General features: G+C 54.4%; 1 protein-coding gene and 1 pseudogene across 2 annotated transcripts; both read left to right on the forward strand.

Annotated features, from left to right (window-relative positions):
- Positions 1-9,693: 9,693 nt before the first annotated feature.
- Positions 9,694-13,773, forward strand: PRSS27 (serine protease 27; the record flags this gene model as incomplete). The annotated part of the gene is made up of 6 exons (XM_081089286.1): positions 9,694-9,790; positions 10,220-10,246; positions 10,919-11,081; positions 12,151-12,443; positions 12,793-12,962; positions 13,350-13,773. 6 exons carry the CDS (start codon positions 9,694-9,696, stop codon positions 13,641-13,643), a joined length of 1,044 nt encoding a protein of 347 aa, XP_080945412.1. The 3' UTR covers positions 13,644-13,773.
- Positions 13,774-15,956: 2,183 nt separating this feature from the next.
- LOC308518563 (glutamine synthetase-like) lies at positions 15,957-17,000 on the forward strand (annotated as a pseudogene). The gene has a single exon. The product of its transcript is annotated as a glutamine synthetase-like (transcript).
- The last annotated feature ends 4,357 nt before the right edge of the window (positions 17,001-21,357 follow it).

Consider the following 21,357-nt stretch of genomic DNA (forward strand, 5'->3'; position numbering starts at 1 on the left):
ATGGGTCGCGACCCGCAGGTTGAGAACCGCTGATCTAGAGGGTATTGTGCTGAGTGAAGTAATTCAGACAAAGACAATTGCTGTATGATTTCACTTATATATGGAATCTGAAAAAAATAAGGCCAAATAAATGAACAAACAAAATAGAATCGAACTCATAGATACAGAGAACATTGCTAAATGCAAGGGGGATTGATGAAAAGGGGGAAAGGATTAGGAAGTACAAATTGGGCCCTGGCCAGTGTTGTTAAGTGGTTAGAGAATTGGCCCCCTACACTTAAGGATCAAAAGTTTAATTCCTGAGCAAGGGCAGTACCTGGGTTGCAGGTTTGTTCCCTGAACACTGTCAGGGGGTGTGTGTTGGAGACAACCAATTAATGTTTCACGTCAATGTTTCTTTCTCTCCCCCTCTCCCTCCCTCCCTCCCACTCTTTCTAAAAACAACAGAAAAATATCCTCGGATGAGGATTTAAAAATAAATAAATAAAGTACAAATTGGGCTCTGGACATGTGGTTCACTTGTTTGGAACATTATCCCTTACACCAAAAGATTGTGGGTTCAATTCCTGGCCAGGGTACATACCTAGGCTGTGGTTTGAACCCCAGTTAGGGTGCCTACAAAAGGCAAAGGATTATCTACTTTCTCTCTCTCCCTTCCTCTCTTTCTATAGATTAAAAAAAGTACAAGTTGATATTACAAAATAGTCTTGGGGATGTAGAGTATATCATAGGGAATATAGTTAATAACATTATAATAATTATGCATGGTAGCTGGTTTGGCTCAGTGGATAGAGTGTCGGGCTGCAGACTGAAGGGTCCTGGGTTTGATCCCAGTCAAGGGCACGTATCTTTATTGCAGGCTCGATCCCTGGCCCTGGTTGGGGCTCCTGTAGGAGGCAATCAATGTGTCTCTCTCACATTGCTATTTTTCTGTGTCTCTCCCCCTCCCTTCTGCTCTCTCTAAAAATCAATGGAAGCCCAGACTGGTTTGGCTCAGTGGATGGAGCGTTGGCCTGCAGACTGAAAGGTCCCAGGTTCGATTCTGGTCAAGGGCATGTACCTTGGTTGCGGGCACATCCCCAGTAGGAGATGTGCAGGAGGCAGCTGATTGATGTTTCTCTCTCATCAATGTTTCTAACTCTCTATCCCTCCCCCTTCCTCTCTGTGGAAAATCAATAAAATATATTTTAAATAAATAAATAAAAATTAAATAAATAAATAAATAAAAATCCATGGAAAAATAATTGCTTGTGTTGTTGTTCATTTCTTTGTACTTACCCAGATTTTCCAATTCTCCACAAGGTCAATTCCATTAGAAAATATCACTTCCTTTTTTCTTCTTCTCTGCTGCATCCCTCCTTGAGATTCCCATTTCTCTTTTCTCTAGAATGTCCCTTTGGAATTTTATTTGCCTTTCTCCTGGTCTAAACTTTCTGTATTGGAGAGAGATAGATAGAGATAGATAGAGATAGAGATAGAGATAGAGATAGAGATAGAGATAGAGATAGAGAGATAGAGAGAGAGAGAGAGAGAGAGAGAGAGAGAGATAGTGTTATGCCCAGATTTCAAGATCCCCCAAAGATCCACCAGGGAGCACCAAATTCGATGCAAAAGCATAGAGTCTTTTATTCAAGCCCGGGACTTGGTCCCGTCGCCTTCCCCCCCCCCCCCCCCCCCCGCCTCCATTACTGAATGCGAGAGAGAGCCCTGAGTCCCAAGGGAACAAAGAATTTATAGGGCTTGGGGTCGCGGGGTGGGGGCACACTCTGACCACTGATTTGGCCGATTCTGGTTGGTTGAGTGAGGGCTGGGGGGGCTAGTGACGCAAGGGCAGGGTGCAGCTAGGGTCTGGCTACACAAAGACAGGGGGGTGGCTAGCATACTCTTGGCCTTGGGCTAGTTTCCCCCGCTTTCCCATTGGCCGAGATAAGGGCAGGCTGAGTAACTGATACATTCTGCGGCTTTTTCTTGGAAGAGGGGTTAAGGACACAGCTATCGGTCCTGTTCTGTCCAAGAGAGAGATAGAGATGAGAGAGAGAGAGAGAGAGAGAGAGAGAGAGAGAGAGAGAGAGAGAGATTGATTTACTGTTTATGCATTCATCAGTTGTTTCTTATATGTGTCCTCACTGGAGATTGAACCCACAACCTTGGTGTATGGGGACAATGCTCTAACCAACTGAGCTACCTGGCCAGGGCATCTTTCTCCTGGTTTAAATTCCCTATATCTTGGGTCTCTTGGCTTCCTCTTTCTTCATTGACATCTTGTTTTGGTGGAGCACATTATTCAACAGTTTCATCAGACTGAAAAGAGTGCAATGGCAGAGGGCATGGTGAGGACAATGTCGGCATTCCTGTCTCTTGTGTCAGGGTTCCAGTGAGGACTGATTGCCCTCGATGCTGGTGGCACAGCTGTCACTCCAGAATCTCCCTTTATCAACATCCTGGAGATGCCCTTCCCTTCTTTTCTGTGTTCGATCTGTTTTCTATAGCCACACTTCCTGCTTTCTTGGTTTATTCCTTCTTTACTCAGAGAACATCTTTCCTAGCAGCTTCCCAAGAACGGTGCATGGGAGGTAAATTTTTTTGATGCCTCCCTTTGTCTTAAAATGTCTTTATTTCATTCTACACTAGACCGAGAGTGTGGTGCTTACAGAATTGCTTCTTACTGGCCAGCATCTTTCCCTCCTCTTCCTTTCTGTAAACAAACTCTGTCCTGTGGCCGCCTGGTGGCCATGCGACCACCCTGGGTTAATCATAGGGCCAGGAGTCAAGCTGGGCCAGTTAATGTCCTTCCCTGAGGCTGTTCATTCTAAATGAACAATCTTTTCACAGACAGAGGCAGAGGAGCTCTGGTCCCCTTGGCTGGCATTCCTTAAGGAAGAGACTCCAGCTGGCAGCCATGTTCCCAGCTCCTCCCAGCTCCGGGAGTCACCTTGGGGGTTACGGAATGCAGTCACCGCCAGAGAGAGGCAGAGCGTCCTGGGGTGAGAAGGGAGGCTGTCAGAACCACCCTGGGTCCTGCAGCTCTTTCTTCAACTGGGGAATCACCCGACAGTCCCACCAACTAGGACCAAAGGTCGCATGAACACCCGATGTGTTTCATGAGTCTAAGTTCCTGTCACCTGCTTTTGAAAGAAATCCACATGACTGCAGAACCACTCCTAGCTCGTACTTGTCGAACATTCCTCCACTTTTCTTTTGGATTGCTGCTGTTCCTTTGAAATTTAATTTCTTTTCATAGTTTTTATACTTGTACAAATCTTCATCCCTGTCTTTGAAAATTTGCTCTTATAATAACATGAGCATTTTCCGTATTTACCCAATCTTCATGGAAAAGTCATTTTTATAAATTCTTTTCAGAGGATTTTTTAAAATTTATCATCACCCAACTAGTGTTTTATTCGTTTATTCATTTTGTGTTTTTATGTTTGTTTTGCAAATGTAAGTAACCTGGCCACTAACATCTTTGGCCATAATCCTTTTTCTATATTATTCCTCTCAGGCTAGACTTCCAGCAGTGAAGTCATTGCGTGAAAGGAAATACATATTTTTAAAAGCTGAAGCCACAGACTGGCAAACTGATTTACAAAAGGGCTGTGCCAGCTGCATGCCCACCAGCTGGCCCATTTCCCAACAGCCTTGCCTAATAGCATTCCTCCCGAGCTGTGCTCACTCTATAGAGAACTAGCATGTCTTTGCCATGGTTTTGATTTGCATTCATTTAACTATTGAGGCCGAACATTTCTCAGTAAGTCTATTAACCAAATTGGTTTCCTCTTCGGTGACCTGTCTGCATGCTTCGTTCATTTCGCCTGGAGGGTCTCAGTGTTTCTCTTATCAATTCCTGGAGTACTTTGCTACATTTCCTGTAAATAATTTTCCTATGGCTGGCCTTTACATTTTGTGACCAATTTTCCTTCCCCTTCCAGAGTTGATAAATGTCCACTTCTATTTTTATTTTTTAATAAAGGATTAACTTCTTTAAAACATTTTTAAGTTCTTGAATCCCTCTGGATTCCAGTCCTCCTCATTGGCTGGCGGACAGGGTGCGGAATGGACCCGGCCGCCTGCCCACACCGCACTCCTGCCCGGCCTGGCTCTGCCTGGAGGCTGCAGACAGGAGGCCCGTGGTGTTGGGTTCAATCTGGCAGCTGCTTCTCTAGCCACCGGGCTACCTGGGTCCTCCGAGTCCAACTCTCTCCGGCATCCCGGCTTTCTGGCCACATTTTAACTTTTGTTGCTTGTTTGATTTCAAGGCAGAGTTGCCCTCCGAAGAATTGGCTGGGGGGGGGGGTGGGGGGGGGGTGTCAGAAAAAACTGAAAAAGGGGCCTGAGAGGAAGCCGCTGGGGAGAGTCGGAACCACCTCTGAGAGGGGGCTGGTCCCCAGGGCCTGGAGGACTGCGGTGCTGGGGGTCTGAGACACTTCCCCCGGCCTGTGGTCAGACATGTCTCCTCCACACCCTACGCCGGGGACTGTGCGGCTCCCCTCGCTGGTCCCATTACTGGAACAGCCTCGGGCATCAAATGTGCTCAAAAAACACTTCTGGCCCCGGCTGGTGTGGCTCAGTGGACAGAGCGTCGACCTGCGGCCTCAAGGGCCCCAGGTTCGATTCCAGTCAAGGGCACGTACCCGTACCCGGGTTGCGGGCTCGATCCCCAGTGCGGGGTGTGCAGGAGGCAGCCGATCGATGATTCTCTTTACCATTGATGTTTCTATCTCTCTCTCCCTCTCCCTTCCTCTCCGAAATCAATACAAATATATATTTTTATAAAAAATACTTCTGGAAGGAACACATGAAGGAACGAATGCGTCTGGAATCCTTCCTCCCACCCCCTGCGCTCCCTCGTCCCCCGCAGCCCCGGGCAGCCCCGCTCGTCCGGACCGCCCACCCCGCGCTCCAGGGCCAGTGCAGGGGTGGGGGGTGCGGGGCCGCAGGGAGGAGGGGAGGCGGCCCCGCCCTCGCACCCGCCCGGCCCGCCGCGGTGTCGCCGGCGCCCACTGGAGGCCTGAGCTGCGCTGACCCGGAGCGCCCGCCGAGGCCGAGGCGGCAGCGGGGGTGGGGGCCCCCCACTGTCTACCGCGGCGGCCCCGCAGTACCCCCCAGCCACACGCATCCCTGGCGCCGGCGGGGAAACGGAGGCGGCGCTCGGCCCGCCCACCAGCGCACCCCCCGCAGGCCCAGCGGGGAGCCCGGACCCTGCCCCGGGCTTCGCCCCCACCGTGACCCCGCGGCCCGGGCGGGGACTGGCCACCCCGGCTCCGGCCCCGGCTCTGACGTCAGCCCCAGGTGCCCAAAACTTCCTCCTCGAGCTGCTTCCTGCGCCTCGGCCACACGTCCCGGAGCCCGGGAGGCCGGCCGGCCGGCTGCACCCAAGGGAGGGACGCAGGGGAAGGTCATCCCGCGGCCCGGCCTTCCCGGAACCGGCTTCCGCCCCGCCCGCCAGAACCCGCGGGTTCCAGGAAGCCTCCCCCACCCCCCACCCCCCACCCGGTCCCCGGTCGTCCTGAGAGGAGGGGCAGGCCCGCGAATGCGAGCTGGGGCCACCCTGGGGTGTGTTTGGGACAATACGTTTGGGTGGGCGCTTCTGGGACCCAGTTTCCTGGGACGGGGAGCCCGTGAGAGGCACTGGGATCAGGTGGGGACACCCCAACCACACTGCACTCCTTCCCCCGCTGTTCTTTGTCGCAAAAGTACAGGCGACCCGGACTTCTCCCTGCCAACCCCATCCCCACCACCACCACCGCACACACACATTAATGTAAGCCCAGCCTGGGCTCCGGCGCACTGATGCCTGGTACACAGTAGGTGCTCAATAAATGTGAATGAATGAACAGATGACTGAATGACACAGGGAAATTCTCCTGGGTGGATTGCAGTCAGCTTGCCTGTGTGAGACCTGTGGTCAGTTCAGGGTGGCAGGCAGAAAACCCAGGCCACAAGTGCCCAAATGAGACAGGTGCACCCTTACTCCAGGACCCTAAGGTGTTAGGGTGAGGGGTTTGGCCTTTTGGGATTCAGGGGGTTCAGGGCCAGGTCATGGAGGAGCTGGGGTTCTGGAGTGCCTCCTTCCCTCCAATAGGAGCTGGGCAGGCTGGGCCAACAGGTTGGGTGGCATAGCCAAGCTGACACTCACCTCCAGCATAAAACCCCACTTCATGGAGGCCAGTACCTCACACTAGTGCTCTCGGAGATCCCGCCACTGCTGTCCCCGACCCGGCGCCCCAGCCAGGCCTGAGATCATGAGGCAGCCGCCGGCCGTGGCCCTGCTGCTGCTCCTGCTGCTGCTGCTTCGGTTTGGTGAGTCCTGGGTGTTGCAGGAAGTCTTTCCTCCCCTCCCAGAGGGGTCTCCTCTGCCCTGCCTGGAGCTCTGGCTAAGCCCCACTCCCTGGCCAGGCCTGGGGCTGCAGCACATGGCCCCCTTCCCTGCTCTAATGGTGGGGCCTCCCAGGCAGGTGGGAAAGTCCAGATGTCCCACCTGGGGCAGTGAAGACGGGAAGGTCGGATGGGGGTGTAGGCACAGGCCCAAGAGGCAGCGACATGGACAGGGCCTTTGCTCCCCTCCCCCCACTTGTGTCCCGCACTCACTGGCCAAGCTCTGGGCTTGTTGCCTCTGCTGCTTCTCATCTGGCCTCTCCCTATCCTGCATATAAAGACACAGGCTGCATGAATACAGGACCTGAACTCAGGGCCCCTGGGTTCCAAATCCCTGAATGGCCATCAGCTGGGCCCCCAGAGGGCGGAGCTGCCGCCTGAGCCTGGGAGCCCCAGGAAGCTGGTGGGGAGTCAGTGGGGAGCCAGGGAAGAGTGAGGGCCAACGATGCAGGCTCCTACTCCCCCTTGAGAGGAAGGGTATGGGCTAGGGTCAGCAGGTGCCGGCCAGGGAACCCCACCTGCCAGGCCCTTCCTGGTGGGGCGGGCTGCTCTCTGCCAGGGAAATCTTCCTGCATTCCTGGGCCAGCCTGGCCAGTCCAGCCACCACCTCACTTCCCTGTCCTCACATCACCTCCCAGGGCCGGGCTGGGTCATACTAGGCCACAACTTGGCCATGGCTCCAGGCTTCCCACCAGGGTGGCACTTCGGTGTGGAGGGCCAGCCTCCCGTGACCCCCCCAGGCCTCCACTCCTGGCCTCCTGGCATAAGAATAACAATATTCTTTGAGGGAGCCCAACTCTGTCAGGCGGTGTTAACACAGTGATGGCTCCTGACGGGTTGAGTAATCAAGGTCAATGCCAGCAGAAACAGAGGCCTGCATTTGACTCACAAACACCTGTGACCAGAGACCTGACTTCTTCAACACCCTCCTCACCCCCACCTCTAGCTCTTCCTCCTGGAGCTGCCATCCCCACCAGCCAAGCCCCCACCAGCTGCAGGAGCATGGGGGCCCTGGACCCGGGCAAGGGGCCTGACCCCATGGCCAGCTTACCCAGCCCCTGACAGGATCCTACCCTGCAGAGCCCAGGTCTCCACCCCTTCCTGGTCAGCCCAGCCCCCGTAGCCACTCTCCTCCTGTCCCTCTATATTCCCTGGGCTCAAGCCTCTGGATGTGGGCCTTCAAGGAGCTCCTGGGCCAATAGGTGAGGTGAGCAAGTAAGGTGGGCATAGCTCTGTGAGGCCTGGAGGGAAGACTGAGAGTTCAGGAGAGGGAACCAGGCTTCCCAAATGCCAGTGCAAGCAAGAGAGCCGCCCAGAGGAGGTGGCATCGCTTCTATGCCTCGATCTGGAGTAGGACCTGTAGGATTTGGAGCTATAGAGACCAGAAGTAAAGGGCCTCCAGGAAGGGATGTGTTGTGAGCAAACCTTCAGAAGCCAGAGGACTCAGCGGGAATGAGAAGCAGAGTTGCATTAGGTTGGGGTGAGGAAGTCTGCAAAGCCTCAAAGGGGTCCTGCCAGGCCACCCCCACATACACACTTGATCCTGGGAGTGGACCCTGGATCCATCTGCACGGATGGGAAGGGGGATGGCTATGGGGAGAATCAGGACAAAGCCCTGAAAAATTCCCACAGGGAGGAAACAAGCCTGTAAGTACATTAGTGCTGGTGAGTAGATGGGGCTCGGGGGTGAGAGGGGCGGGGTGGGGGGTAGGAGTGAACTGGAGCATCATGTGCAAGCAGAAGCTTCAGGCCTTAGAGCAGTGGTTCTCAACCTTGGCTGCACATTAGAATCACCTGGGAATCTTTTTAAAATCCTGATTTCTGGGCCTCATCCTCCAGAAATTCTGTTTCTTTGTTACTAATGTTGTGGCCCCACCCCATAACAAAGAAACAGAATTTCCGGAGGGTGAGGCCCAGAAATCAGGATTTTAAAAAGATTCCCAGGTGATTCTAATGTGCAGCCAAGGTTGAGAACCACTGCCTTAGAAAGAGCTGGGGGTCAGGTGTTATGAATCTAACTAAATTATATGGTGCTAAGATGAGGGAGCTACAGGGAGCAGCAGTCCCAGGGTATATTTGCATTTTCAAAGGGCACCTTGCAACACAAATCCATGAGCAGAATGTCCAGGACAGACTTCCTGTTTCATTCACTGGACCAGGCTGGTCTCACTCTTGCCCTGGAACTTCTGCTTGGTACCCTCTCTACTTTGAAGAATGGTCAGTCCCACCTGTACCTTCTAACCCCCCACATGTCTATCTCCTCTTCTTGCCACATCCATAGCTCTCCCCGCCTCCTGCTCACTGCATCATCCAGCCCCAACACCTCAGCACTGGGGAGTGGACGCCTTGGATTAGGAATCTAGCTGGAAGACTGGGGGTCCCATAAAAAGAATACAGGGTCCTCCTTGGGCACCCCGTGGAGGTGCACAGCTCAGCCCTATGCTACCCGCCCCAGGGGTCCCATGGGGCTGGTTACCATTCTGATTAGAGTGAGGACAGGTTCAGTAGCAGCTTCCCCACCCTCCATGCCCTGAAAGAAGTTGAGACACAGGAGAAATTCTGGGGACTGAGGTGAGGAGAGCCTGTCCTGAGCCACTCACCCCAGCTCTGGTCAGATTTGAACCAGATATGCTTGGGGAGGCATCTCTCTCTCTCTCTCTCTCTCTCTCTCTCTCTCTCTCTCTCTCTCAGCTCGAGGCAGGTATTTCCACATTGTTGCTGGCAGTGGAAGAGACTATCGCCTGGGCTGGTGTCTCGAGGCTGGGCTTGACGCTCCTGTAAAGGCCCAGCAGCAGGCCCTGTGTCTGTGTCCAGAGATGTGAGGGGCAGTGGGTCCTGGGGAGATGGGTCCCAAGAACAGCTCTACCTCATTCCTCTACCTGTCCCCCCTCCTCCCCCACCTCAGGGTGCCATGGCCCAGCAGAGGGTCTTGGGCTCCACCTGCAGAGCATGCTAAAATGCCTGAGTGAAGGGTCAGCTCTTGGGAATCTGGAATCTTGGGAAGACTAACCCGCAATGACCGCTGACTGGCTTCTCTCTATTCCCCTGAGACTAGAGCAGCCGTGGGCAAACTACGGCCCGCGGGCTGAATCCGGCCCGTTTGAAATGAATAAAACTAAAAAAAAAAAAGACCGTACCCTTTTATGTAATGATGTTTACTTTGAATTTATATTAGTTCACACAAACACTCCATCCATGCTTTTGTTCCGGCCCTCCGGTCCAGTTTAAGAACCCATTGTGGCCCTCGAGTCAAAAAGTTTGCCCACCCCTGGACTAGAGAGAGAGCCGTGGGCTGGGCTGTAGCCTTAGACTGGAGACATGCTCCTTGGAACAGACTGTGAGAACGTCCAGACCTCTGAAATGCAAAGGCCGCTCTCAGGGACTCTTCCTTTATCCCAGCTCAAGGCTGTCCTAGGTGGGAAATGCAGACCCCACAGCATCAGGCCTTAAGGCTGGATCCTCCCTAGAGCTTCCAGACAAGGATGTGTGTGGGGTGTGGAGGAAGAGACCTCTTCAGAGACTGGAAGAGCCATCCTGCCCTAAGCAGGAGAGTCAAACTGTGACATGGCCCCCTCACTGGAATCTTCTAATTAGCTCCCTGTCTGTCTGCCCTTGCAGATAAGCTCTGGCCCATAGGCCTGGGCCTATAGACTTTGAATGAGTGTCTGCAGGGTAAGTTGAAGGCCCCTGGCCTCTCCTGCTGGGTCCCTTTGTGGACTGTCCTGAGTTCTCAGGGGGCTGGGTATGGAGCAATGGAGGGTCACACTGACCAGCAGTGGGGAAAGGAGGAGCAGAAACTGTTCTGGCAAAGTTGGCTGATGACCCCCTGTTTTCTCCCTTTCAGGGACTCAGATGACCAAAGCATTGAACGGTAAGCAGCAAGACCTTTGGATGGGGGGACAGGAGTAGGCTTGAGAGCAGCAAGACTGGCCAGAGGCTCTCACACTCATCTGGAAGGAGACCCAGAATAAATGGGAAGGGCAGGGCACGGGGAATCCCAAAGTACGGAAAAGTTGTGGCTCAATGGAATTGGAGCCCAGACAGGAAGAAGGTCTGTACATTGCAGATGGCACAAGAGGGCCATTGAGGCATGAAGCATGGAGATGGGGCAGGAAAAAGTGACAGGAAAGAAGCAAAGGATAGAACCCGAAGATCATTCTGCTGTAACGACAGACTCCCTTGGGGTCACCCACCCTGGGTGAGACCCTCCCAACATATACTGTGCTTCCAGGAGCCACTGTGTCAGGTCATGGGGTCAGATCTCTACATGTGTTACCTCAACCCTCGATGGTGTCACCATCTCATGAGTGAGGTGTTTGAGGCCATGGGGGTGGGGTCCTTTCCCGAAGCTTGGAAGGATATGCCTGTGTCAGAGGCTGACCTGATGCCCAGGTCTCTGACTTGCCCAAGGTCCCCAAGCAGGTCAGGGACAGGGAGGCCCCAGGATTGAGCAGAAAGTGGAAGCTGGAATGTGGGGTTGGGGTAGGTAATCAGCTGACGGAACCAACCCCCAGTGAGTGCTGCCCTGGTTGTGTTCCCCTAGTCTGCGGGCGCCCGAGGATGCTGAACCGGATGGTGGGTGGGCAGGATGCCTTGGAGGGCGAGTGGCCATGGCAGGTCAGCATCCAGCGAAATGGAAGCCACTTCTGTGGGGGCAGCCTCATCACAGATCGGTGGGTCCTCACTGCGGCACACTGCTTCTCCAAGTAAGTCTCCCTCCCCCCCCCCCACACACACACACACACTCTCCCTCACTACTAACTGCCTATGTCCACTCTGCCTCTCTCCACACCAGGGGCACCGCTGACAGAGCCCCATGCCCCGCCAGATTTCAGCACCTTGGACAGTGTCTACCGCCTGTCCAGCACTGACCCACCTTTCTGGCCAGCACTGACCCACCTTTAGTCCTCCCTTCGGGACTAACTTCCAGGTTCAATCTCTGCTTCCCAGCCTTTGCTCCCTGCACCCCAGTCGGGAGGTCCACTGCTGGTCTCACTAGTGATGTGCTTGGCCAGGACTGGGGCCCTGTCCCTACAAGTGCTGGCAGGTTCCTCCCATGACCTGGCCCTGGCCCTGATCCCCCCTCACACACTTCAGATCCCTTTCCTGGCTGCAACTCTGGTTACAGATGAGCCCAAGGACTGGAGTAGATTGTCTCTTCCTCCTCCTCACCCTAAGATCACCCATGTCATTCCTGACCAAAGGGCCAGGCTACACATCCCTGCTATTACACTGTGAAATCACCTGGTCCCTGACCTTCGGGGTTTCCCAAGCACCTCAGCTCTTGCCTCATCACAGCTCTGCATCTTAAATTCAGCAATGCAGGTTCAGAGGGAGTAGTTCACTTGCCCAAGGCTCATGGGAAGGGCTGGGCCCAGCCCCCAGTGGATTGGCCCCCAGCTACTCCCTTGAGGGCAGTCAACTCCTTCACCCCTCATGGCAAGCCTTTTACTGTCCTCATTTCACAACCAAGGAAACTGAGTCACAGAGAACCTGATAGGGGAATTGCTCAAGGTCACCCAGCTGGCCAGGGGTGGACCTGGGAATTAAAATCAGAATTTAAAGCTGCTTTAGCTCATACATCCTTAACCACCTCACCCGGACGTGTGTCCCCCTGGAGATTACTTTTCTGTGCAGAGATGTCAGGCACTGGACCTGGATAGCAGGAGGAAGGTGTCTGGCAGCAGAGGAACAAACTAACTACTCCCTTTCCCTTCTCCATCTAACCTGCAGCAATTCCCCCTTTGAAACCTCAGAGGGGCTGCCTCACACCAGCTCTCTGCTCTTTCCCACCAGCACCTCTGAAACATCCTTGTACCGGGTCCTGCTGGGGGCGCGGCAGCTGGTGAAGCCAGGACCACATGCCACGTATTCACGCGTGAAGCTGGTGAAAAGCAACCCCCTATACCAGGGCATGGCCTCCAGTGCCGATGTGGCCCTGGTGGAGTTGGAGGCACCTGTGACCTTCACCAATTATATCCTCCCCGTGTGCATGCCTGACCCCTCGATCACCTTTGAGTCGGGCATGGAATGCTGGGCCACTGGCTGGGGCAGCCCCAGTGAGCAAGGTAATGCGCAGGTTCAGGACAGAATGGGGGGCATGCCACAGGGAAGGTCCCAGGCAGGTTGGGGGCCACTCTGAACCAACAATCTTTTTCTCTTGATATTGGTACACATGATCTCTACTCAAATGGGTGAAGTTGGTATAGGAAAGGGGCAGCAGATGCAGGAGGAGCCATGGGAAAGTGGAGAGACGACAGAAAGAACCCAGCCTGGTGCATGAATAAGGGAGGAAGGAATTCTGTTTCACAAAGCCCTAAGCGAGAAGAGGTCTAAACCCAAGCACAAAATAGGGAGGGACGGAGCTGTGGTTCTCAAGAACTGTCCGCTGAGTTGAGGCTGTTTGCCCCTCCCCAGATCGCTTGCCTAACCCTCGAATCCTCCAGAAACTCGCTGTGCCCATCATTGACACGCCCAAGTGTAACCTACTCTACAGCAAAGATGCTGAGTCCGGCTTTCAGCCGAAAACCATCAAGGACGACATGCTGTGTGCTGGCTTCGCTGAGGGCAAGAAGGACGCCTGCAAGGTAGGGGCTGGGGCAGGCTGTGATGGAGGCTGAGCCCTGCTCCCCAGGCCTAGGTCAAGGTGAGAGCCAGCCCAGCCCGAGGAGGCCCACTAGGTGGGTCCAGTGTCCAGACCACAGCTGTGCAGTCAGCCGAGAAAAACAGGTCTGCAGTGGGACTCGGGAAAATACAATTTCAACACACCCCTCTGAGCAGGTGGACTGGAGATCTAGAGAAATGGGCAACTCAGGTCAAAAAAGGGCCAGCCACTGGGGTGAGGGGAGCTGGGCAGGGACATTCCTAGGGTGGGGAGGGGAGGGACAATGGGAGGAAAGCAGGTGCGTGTGCTTGTGTACCTGTTGGCTCTCAGGCCCGTGGGGCTTCTGATGGTACCTCTGCTTTCCCTGCAGGGTGACTCAGGAGGCCCCCTGGTGTGCCTGGTGGACCAGTTGTGGCTACAGGCTGGAGTGATCAGCTGGGGTGAGGGCTGTGCCCGCCGGAACCGCCCAGGTGTCTACATCCGGGTTACCTCCCATTATGACTGGATCCATCGGATCATCCCGGAACTGCAGTTTCAGCATGCCAGGTCGGGCGGCCAGAAGCGGGGGCCCCGGGTCCAGCAGCCCCGCGTTCAAAGCTTTGCACCCTGCCTGGCGGCCCACACAGTCCTCCTGGTCCTCATGGCCCTACTCACCTGCTTCTGAGCCCTGCTCAGGCAGGTAGGCGAGTGTGGCCCCCGGAGCCCACATGTACATTTGTAAATATCTGTTTCTCTCTTCTTTCAAATGCCAGTTATTTTTATTTATGTTCACCCTCCAATAAAAACCTAACCTCAGTACCAGGTGCCAGGTATGGGCCCTTCGGGCAAGAGGGGAGTGGAGGGGCGCCTGATGGGGAGGTGTACTGAGGAGTGTGAGTTGGGGGCAACACCGGGTGGGGGTGTGTGGAGGGCAAGGCTCCCAGTGAGAAGGGAGCTGAGGCTGGCTCACTGGAGGCTGGCTCACTGGAGCCCAGGTCCTCAGTGTCTGGTGACACCTGCTCCCAAGACCCCCTCACAGGCAGCTTCCCTGCTCCCACCCCTGCCTGCCTCATCGTCCTTGCCAACAGCCACCCTCACCATAAGTGCTGCCCCAGGGCACCCTTGGCTGGATACTAGGGGCAGCGACCAAACCAGCAGAAAGAATGGGGGCCTGGCAGAGGGGCCTGAAGGAAGAGGGTTTTGTGGGACATGGGGGAATCACAGCCCCCACTTTCTATTTCTGAATCACCCCAGGACTTCTTTAAATAACATCAGGGGTGATGCCCCCACCACAATACTTTCCTACGCCAGTGGGGAGTAGGCAGGGGCCTCTCCAGGGGCTCTCTGTTCCTCAGGTTCCTCTTGACCCCCAGCTCCTTTTCCGCCACCTCTCCTTCAGCCTCCACCTGCCCCCTGCTGAGTCCAAAGCTGCAGGGAGGAGGCTGGATTTGGGGCCGTATCCACTGGGAGACTCAGGGGGCCCTCCGATGTGCCTGGTGGGCCAGTTGTGGCTACAGGCTGGGGTGGTCAGCTGGGGTGAGGGTTGTGCCCGCCAGAACCACCCAGGCGTCTACATCCAGGTTACCTCCCTTATGCCTGGATCCATCGGGTCATCCCAGAACTGCAGTTTCAGCATGCCAGGTCGGGCGGCCAGACCTGCCCCTCCTTCTCAGTGCAACTGCTGCAGCTCGTCAGTACCAGGAATCCAGCACAAATCGGTCTCTGGAGCTCCGGCCCGCAGGGTGCTCAGGCCCTGCCATGATGGTGTGTTTCCCATGGGGCACCGTTAGGTTTGCAGGCTGGTTCAAACAGGGCCACAGCAGGCCTCTTCTGTGGCCATGGTCAGCTCTCCCCCACATGTAGACTGACTCTCAAAAGGTACCTGGGCTGCCCTGGCCAGTTTGGCTCAGTGGATAGAGCATCAGCCTGCGGACTGAAGGGTCCCAGGTTCGATTCCGGCCGAGGGCACATGCCTGGGTTGTGGGCTCGATCCCCAGTGGGGGACTTGCAGGAGGCAGCCCTGATCAAAGATGTTTCTCTTTCATCGATGTTTCTCTCTCTATCCCTCTCCCTTTCTCTCTCTAAAAATCAATAAAAAATTTTTTTTTAAAAAAAGGTACCTGGGCTTACCTGCCATGCTTAGCAATAATGAACTGGATGAGACTCCTAGGAGGGCCTTGCATGCACATATAACCACATACCCATGCACATACTCCCTAGTACACCACATATACACATTCATGCAGACATGTGCGCACACCCATGCCTTCACTCACAGATGTTCACATTCATGCACACATGCTCACTAGTACATAACATGCACACACCCATGCACACAGAAACACCCACACATATGCAAGCCCATGCACACACCTGTGTATACACAGGCGGAGCTTCCCACCTGGTGACATGAAGAAAGCAGGCCTGGATGTTTATGGAATGCATGAATAAGAACTTAGCAAGCACCTGCTGTGAACTGTGCCTGGGGACAGAGTGGGAACAAATACTTAATTCCTCTCTGTGTTCCACTTTGCCGGGCACACCCCTGCCTGCAGGCAGGAAGGACCAAAAGGTGCAACTGGCAGAGGCGCATGGTGGCCCCACTCCCCTGCTGGCTGCTTGGTGACCCTCTGGGGACTGGACTGTCCGCTACACTCCTTCTCTAGACCAGAGATGGGCTCTCAGTCCCTCAGGGGCCAGCAGGTACACCAAGGCCCAGGCTATGGGTATCCTGAGGGCAGCCGTAGGGACAAGTTCTGGGTCATCCTGGCTGGGACCAGGGTCTGGCCTGGGTCCCGCAGCCTTGGAGAAAGGCCTGGCTGAGCCCCCTAGCCCCTGTTCTGAGGTATTAAAAAGCTTCATGCCGAGAGCTGAAGATGGGAGAAGAGCCGAGTGTCTGAGCAGCACTCCCAGCTTCCTCTCTCCTCTGCACCTCGCTCTCACGGCCTGCCCGCCCTGCCCTCCTGCTGCCTGCTCACCCCCCAGAGCAACTTCCACCATGTCCACCTCGGCGAGTTCCCACTGAACAAAGGCATCAAGCAGATGTACATGTCCCTGCCTCAGGGTGGTAAAGTCCAAGCTGTGTACATCTGGATTGATGGTACTGGAGAAGGACTGCGATGCAAGACCCGGACCCTGGATAGTGAGCCCAAGAGCATAGAAGAGCTGCCCGAGTGGAATTTTGGTGGCTCTAGTACTATGCAGTCTGAAGGCTCCAACAGTGACATGTATCTCGTTCCTGCTGCCATATTTCAGGACCCTTTCCGCAAGGACCCCAAGAAGCTGGTGTTCTGTGAAGTCTTAAAGTACAACCGCAAACCTGCAGAGACAAATTTAATTTAAGCTATACCTGCAAACGGATAATGGACATGATGAGCAATCAGCATCCCTGGTTTGGAACGGAGCAGGAATATACTCTCATGCGCACTACTGCGGCGTGGGAGCAGACGGAGCCTACGGCAGGGATACTGTGGAGACTCACTGCCAGGCCTGCTTGTACGTTGGCATCAAGATCTCAGGGACAAATGCCGAGGTCGTGCCCGCCCAGTGGGAATTCCAGATAGGACCCCGTGAAGGAATCGACATGGGAGATCTTCTCTGGGTGGCCCGTTTCATCTTGCACCGAGCGTGTGAAGACTTTGGAGTGATAGCAACCTGTGATCCCAAGCCCATTCCTGGAAACTGGGATGGTGCAGACAGCCACACCGACTGCGGCACCAAGGCCATGCGAGAGGAGAACGGTCTGAAGTACAGAGGAGTCCATCGAGAGGCTGAGCAGGCAGCACCAGTACCACATCCGAGCCTGCGAGCCCAAGGGGGGCCGGGACAATGCCCGGCGGCTAACTGGATCCAATGAAACCTCCACCATTAACGACTTCTCCACCGCATTCCCCGGGCTGTGGGCCAGGAGAAGGGGGACTTTGAAGACGGGCACCCCTCTGCCAACTGTGACCCCTTCGCAGTGGCAGAAGCCCTCAGTCACACGTGTCTTCGCAACGAAACTGGCGATGAGCCCGTCCAGTACAAAAACGAAGTGGACTAGACTTGCAGCCATCCAACCGCTTCCAATTACTTCTTCATCCCGCTCCCACTCTTGACCCTCAATTGTCATAACAAATGTAACTCACAGGGCAAAATATAAAAATCTTTTTTTATTCCTCGTGCCCAGTTGATATCTCTTGCTTTCTTTGGCCAGGTTAGAGGGGTCAAGTTCTTAGTCTCTTCACACACACTCACACACACACACTCCCTTCTCCCCCCCGCTCCCCCCATCACTGAAGCTTCCTAGTGTGTTAGTGGGGAGGGGGCGGGGAAACATAACCACTGCTTCACTTAATCAGGTGTTTGTCCTACAGGTCTAGCTATCTGGCCAGCGAGCATAGTATTTATGAAGGGAAGGGAGGGTCTTCTTCTTCTTCTTTGAGGAGCTGAAGGGCGTAGGAGTGCTGGGCTTGCTCTGTGGTTAGGTTAGATACTCCCTTTTGTGGGGAAGTTCCATTTCTTGAAAGGCTATAACCAGCTTTCTTCTTTTTTTAAATTGATTTCATTCAAAGAGAAAGAGAGAGATAGAAACATCGATGAGAGAGAATCATTGATCGGCTGCCTCCTGCACACCCCCTACTGGGGATGGAGCCCGCAACCTGGGCATGTGCCCTTGACCAGAATCGAACCTGGGATCCTTCAGTCCACAGGCCAATGCTCTAGCCACTGAGCCAAACCGGCTAGAGCACGGGTGGGCAAACTTTTTGACTCGAGGGCCACAATGGGTTCTTAAACTGGACCGGAGGGCCAGAACAAAAGCATGGATGGAGTGTTTGTGTGAACTAATATAAATTCAAAGTAAACATCATTACATAAAAGGGTATGGTCTTTTATTTTTTTTTTTTTTAGTTTTATTCATTTCAAATGGGCTGGATCCGGCCCGTGGGCCATAGTTTGCCCACGGCTGGGCTAGAGCATAACCAGCTTTTTAATTAAAGTGAGAACTAGGAAAGGTGGGGGGCAGCAGGCAGGAAGATGCCCTCTTACCTGCCAACTGTGACACCTTTGCAGTGACCTGCTTCCCTGGCCTGGGGCTGAGTACCCTCACTGGAAGGTAAACTCAGCATAAAGGGGCAGAATGGGTAGCCCTGCCTTCAAAGAAAAAGTTCTCATTGCTTGGTCCTCCGTTTATAACACAAATCAGAGTAGTGTTTTTGTATTTAAATGAGAAAAAAATTATATATATGGGTGTGTGGATATGTGTGCTTTTTCTAAAGGAGACAAACCGTTCTGGCCACTGGGAGCCAAATTTGAGGCGAGGAGTCTGGTTAGAAATAAGGCTCTCCTTTTGAGGGGAGGTGAGGGTGACGGTGCTTGAAAAGTTGGCTGTTAGGGGCTCTTGAACCCTCACTACCATTTAAGGGTTTCTGTGCCCTGCCTGCCCTTCTGGACATAGCTGGCTAACAGGAGCAAACAGCAGCGGTCCCCAAGCCCCCTGGCTTTGGTTTATAAAGACACACATATGCACAGGGGTTTAGAAATATGAGTTGGCTGGTCTACTTGAGCATGTATGTTACTGACAAGGGGGTATTGGGTTATTTTCTGGGGAACTAGCATGTCACTAACACAGGCCTTTTGATGTATTAAAAAAAAAATTTTAAGCAAAACCAGTTTAGATTTTAATCATATTTGCAGGGATTTGAAGTCTCTGTTTTACAGAAGTGCTTGTTTGCTGCCAGTCTCCTTCCTGTCTGCTCTCAGAGGGGAGGGGGTCAGGACTGGGGCGAAACACTTGTAATTTTGTTTCCTGGTGTCTGTTCTGCGTGTGAAATATTCCTTCCACTTATTAAGATTCTGAGGAGTAATTTTTTCTTTTATAATAAAAAAACAAACCCCACCTTCAAAAAAAAAAAAAAAAGCTTCATGCGTAACTGGTGCGGCTCAGTGGCTGAGCACTGACCTATGAAACAGGAGGTCCTGGTTCAATTCCCATCAGGGCACATGCCCGGGTTTCAGACTCAATCCCCAGCAGGGGTGTGCAGGAGGCAGCCGATCAATGAATCTCTCTCATCATTGACGTTTCTCTCTCTCCCACCCTCTCTCATCATCTCTGAAATCAATAAAAACATATTTTTTTTAAAGGGACGCTTCAGGCCTGTGATTAGAGATTAGGTGGTCTCTGGGGGAAAGGCCCTCTGTAGCCTCTGTGGGAAGCCAGAATGAAGCCTTACTGCCTGGAGATGGGTGAAGAGCAGGCTCTTCTCAGAGGACTTGCCACCCTCTCTGCCTCCTCCAGCCTGCTGTCCCAGCTTTCTTTGTGGCCTGGATTCCCGCATTAACACCCCCTCCTGAACTACTACAGGGCAGGGGTCTGGTCAGGTTCTGTGGGGCCAATGAGGAGGGGCACAGATGGCAGGGCAGCCTAGCCTCCAGTGACACCACACCCAGTCGGGCTGGGAGGGTGAGTCTGGAGTCCCAGGTGGGGCCCCTGATGCAGACAAGGTGGTGGCCAGCACATGACCGAGGGCACAGCTCCCCCATCCCTGGGCTCCCCCAACACTGTCCCCGCCCAGACCCAGAGCAGATGCTCGGCCAAAGGGCTGTGGAGAGGAAGGGCAAATACTCTTGGAGAGACCAGGAGATTAAAAGGGAAAGCAGATGTATTTCATGCCTTTCACAGTTCACAGCACACTTAGTGCTGTGAACGGAGGTTAAGGAGAGACATGCCCCCATCTGTCACCAGTCCCCTTTCCCACCCTTGGCAGGGGTGTGGCTCTGACACAACTTTCCACTGTCTCCAAGCAGTACCCCAGGAGCCATCTGCCAGGCGGGGTGTGGCAGGACCAGGTCCAGGTCAGTAGCAGGAAGAACACTTTGGAGAACCTTCTAGCCTCAAGGACCAGAGGTCAGCCATGGCTCTGATGTAGCAGGATGCCTGACTGTGCCTCGAGCAGAGCCCTAGGTCTGTGCACCACCAAGAGCTCAGGTGCTCAGGAGGCATGGAGCAGGGGACAAGAGGGGGTGCAAATCAAAGCCCCTAAAGCCAGAGACTCACCTCTTCCACCCGGGGGTTGTGCATCTGTCAGAGTTTCCGTCTGTCTCAGGGAAGCACAGTTCGCTCCGAAGGTGCGAAGTAGAGCTGCTTCCGCTGAAGGCGCACCTGGGCCTCAGCGCCCGCAGGCCTGCCACAGGCTCCGTGCGACTAACAGCTGCCCTACAGGCTGAACTCTTCATTGCCCCTACAGGGCTCAGTGACCGGTGGGTAACGGCACCCGCCAGCCACTGCCACCAGCTCAGGGCAAGACAAAAGATGCCAGAAGCAACTGTTGGGTGGACACAAGTAAACACAGGGGAGAGGAGGGGCAAAGCAAGGGGTCAAGGGTTGGTGCCTGCCCTGTGCCGAGCCCTGGCAGGTTCCAGACATGGGCTCTGCAGGAGGCCCTGCAGCTGGGGCTCCTCAAAGGGAGCCTGCACACACCAAGCACCCGCCTTCCCCTCGTCTGTCCTCTGGCTTCCTGGTGCTACAGGGCTGGTGGCCCCGAGGCTGCCCCGGAAGCCGTCACTTGCCCTCCTCACACACCCCATGTCAGGCAGGCTGTGCCTGGAGGATGAGGACCGGGGGGCGGGGCTCCCTCATCAACCTCCGGACCCAGATTAGCTGGCTGTTTCCTTTCTAGTCCTTGGCTAAACAGAAGACAATCTGAGGACTTTGACAGGGACGCCCGATATACTCTGGAACCTCTCCCAAGTCCCCACCTGGCAGAGGGAACTAGAGGCATGTGCAGGTTTGCTGTTGACATCAGGGAGCTGGGTGAGGCCAAGTTTAGTCTGTTCAGAAAGCAAACTCCTCAGGGCAGAACTTGGAGTACTTTGCCATGTGCCCGGGCTGTACACAGAGGTACGGACGAGCCCAGCCCCCGGGCAGGCAGTTCCTACCCCCAGCCTGGGCAGGCAGAACAGGTCCCCACCCAGCCTGGCCAGGGGCCCCACACCTGGAAACAAGACAGACACTCCCGAGAGGCTGGAAGTGTGGATTGCCGGAGACTCCAAAACCTGATGATCGAGGACATCCTAGCCAGCCTCAGAGAGCCAGAGCTCTCCAGGGGACACGGGAACAGGAATTTCCCTAAAGCGTGGAGAGCATCTCAGGAGCTATCCCACAGCGGCCACCAGCGGGAGCCAGAGCGACTGCGGGGAGGGTGGCATTGGGGGTGGGAGGCTCGCAGTGCCCAAGGACGTGAAGGAATTCGAAGCTGGTGTTTCTGGCCAGAGTAAGAGACAAGACAGGTGGGCACACTAAACTTGATGAGGCATCAGTGCTTTAAAATAAGTCACTCAAAGATGATCTTGTCCCCCGGCATGTGCTGCACTCATCCCCTAGCCAATCCCCAGGCTGGTCAGTAATAGACAGGTGGACG

Source organism: Myotis nattereri (genome assembly GCF_964212035.1).
Source record: "Myotis nattereri genome assembly, chromosome: 4".
Classification (NCBI taxonomy): domain Eukaryota; kingdom Metazoa; phylum Chordata; class Mammalia; order Chiroptera; family Vespertilionidae; genus Myotis; species Myotis nattereri.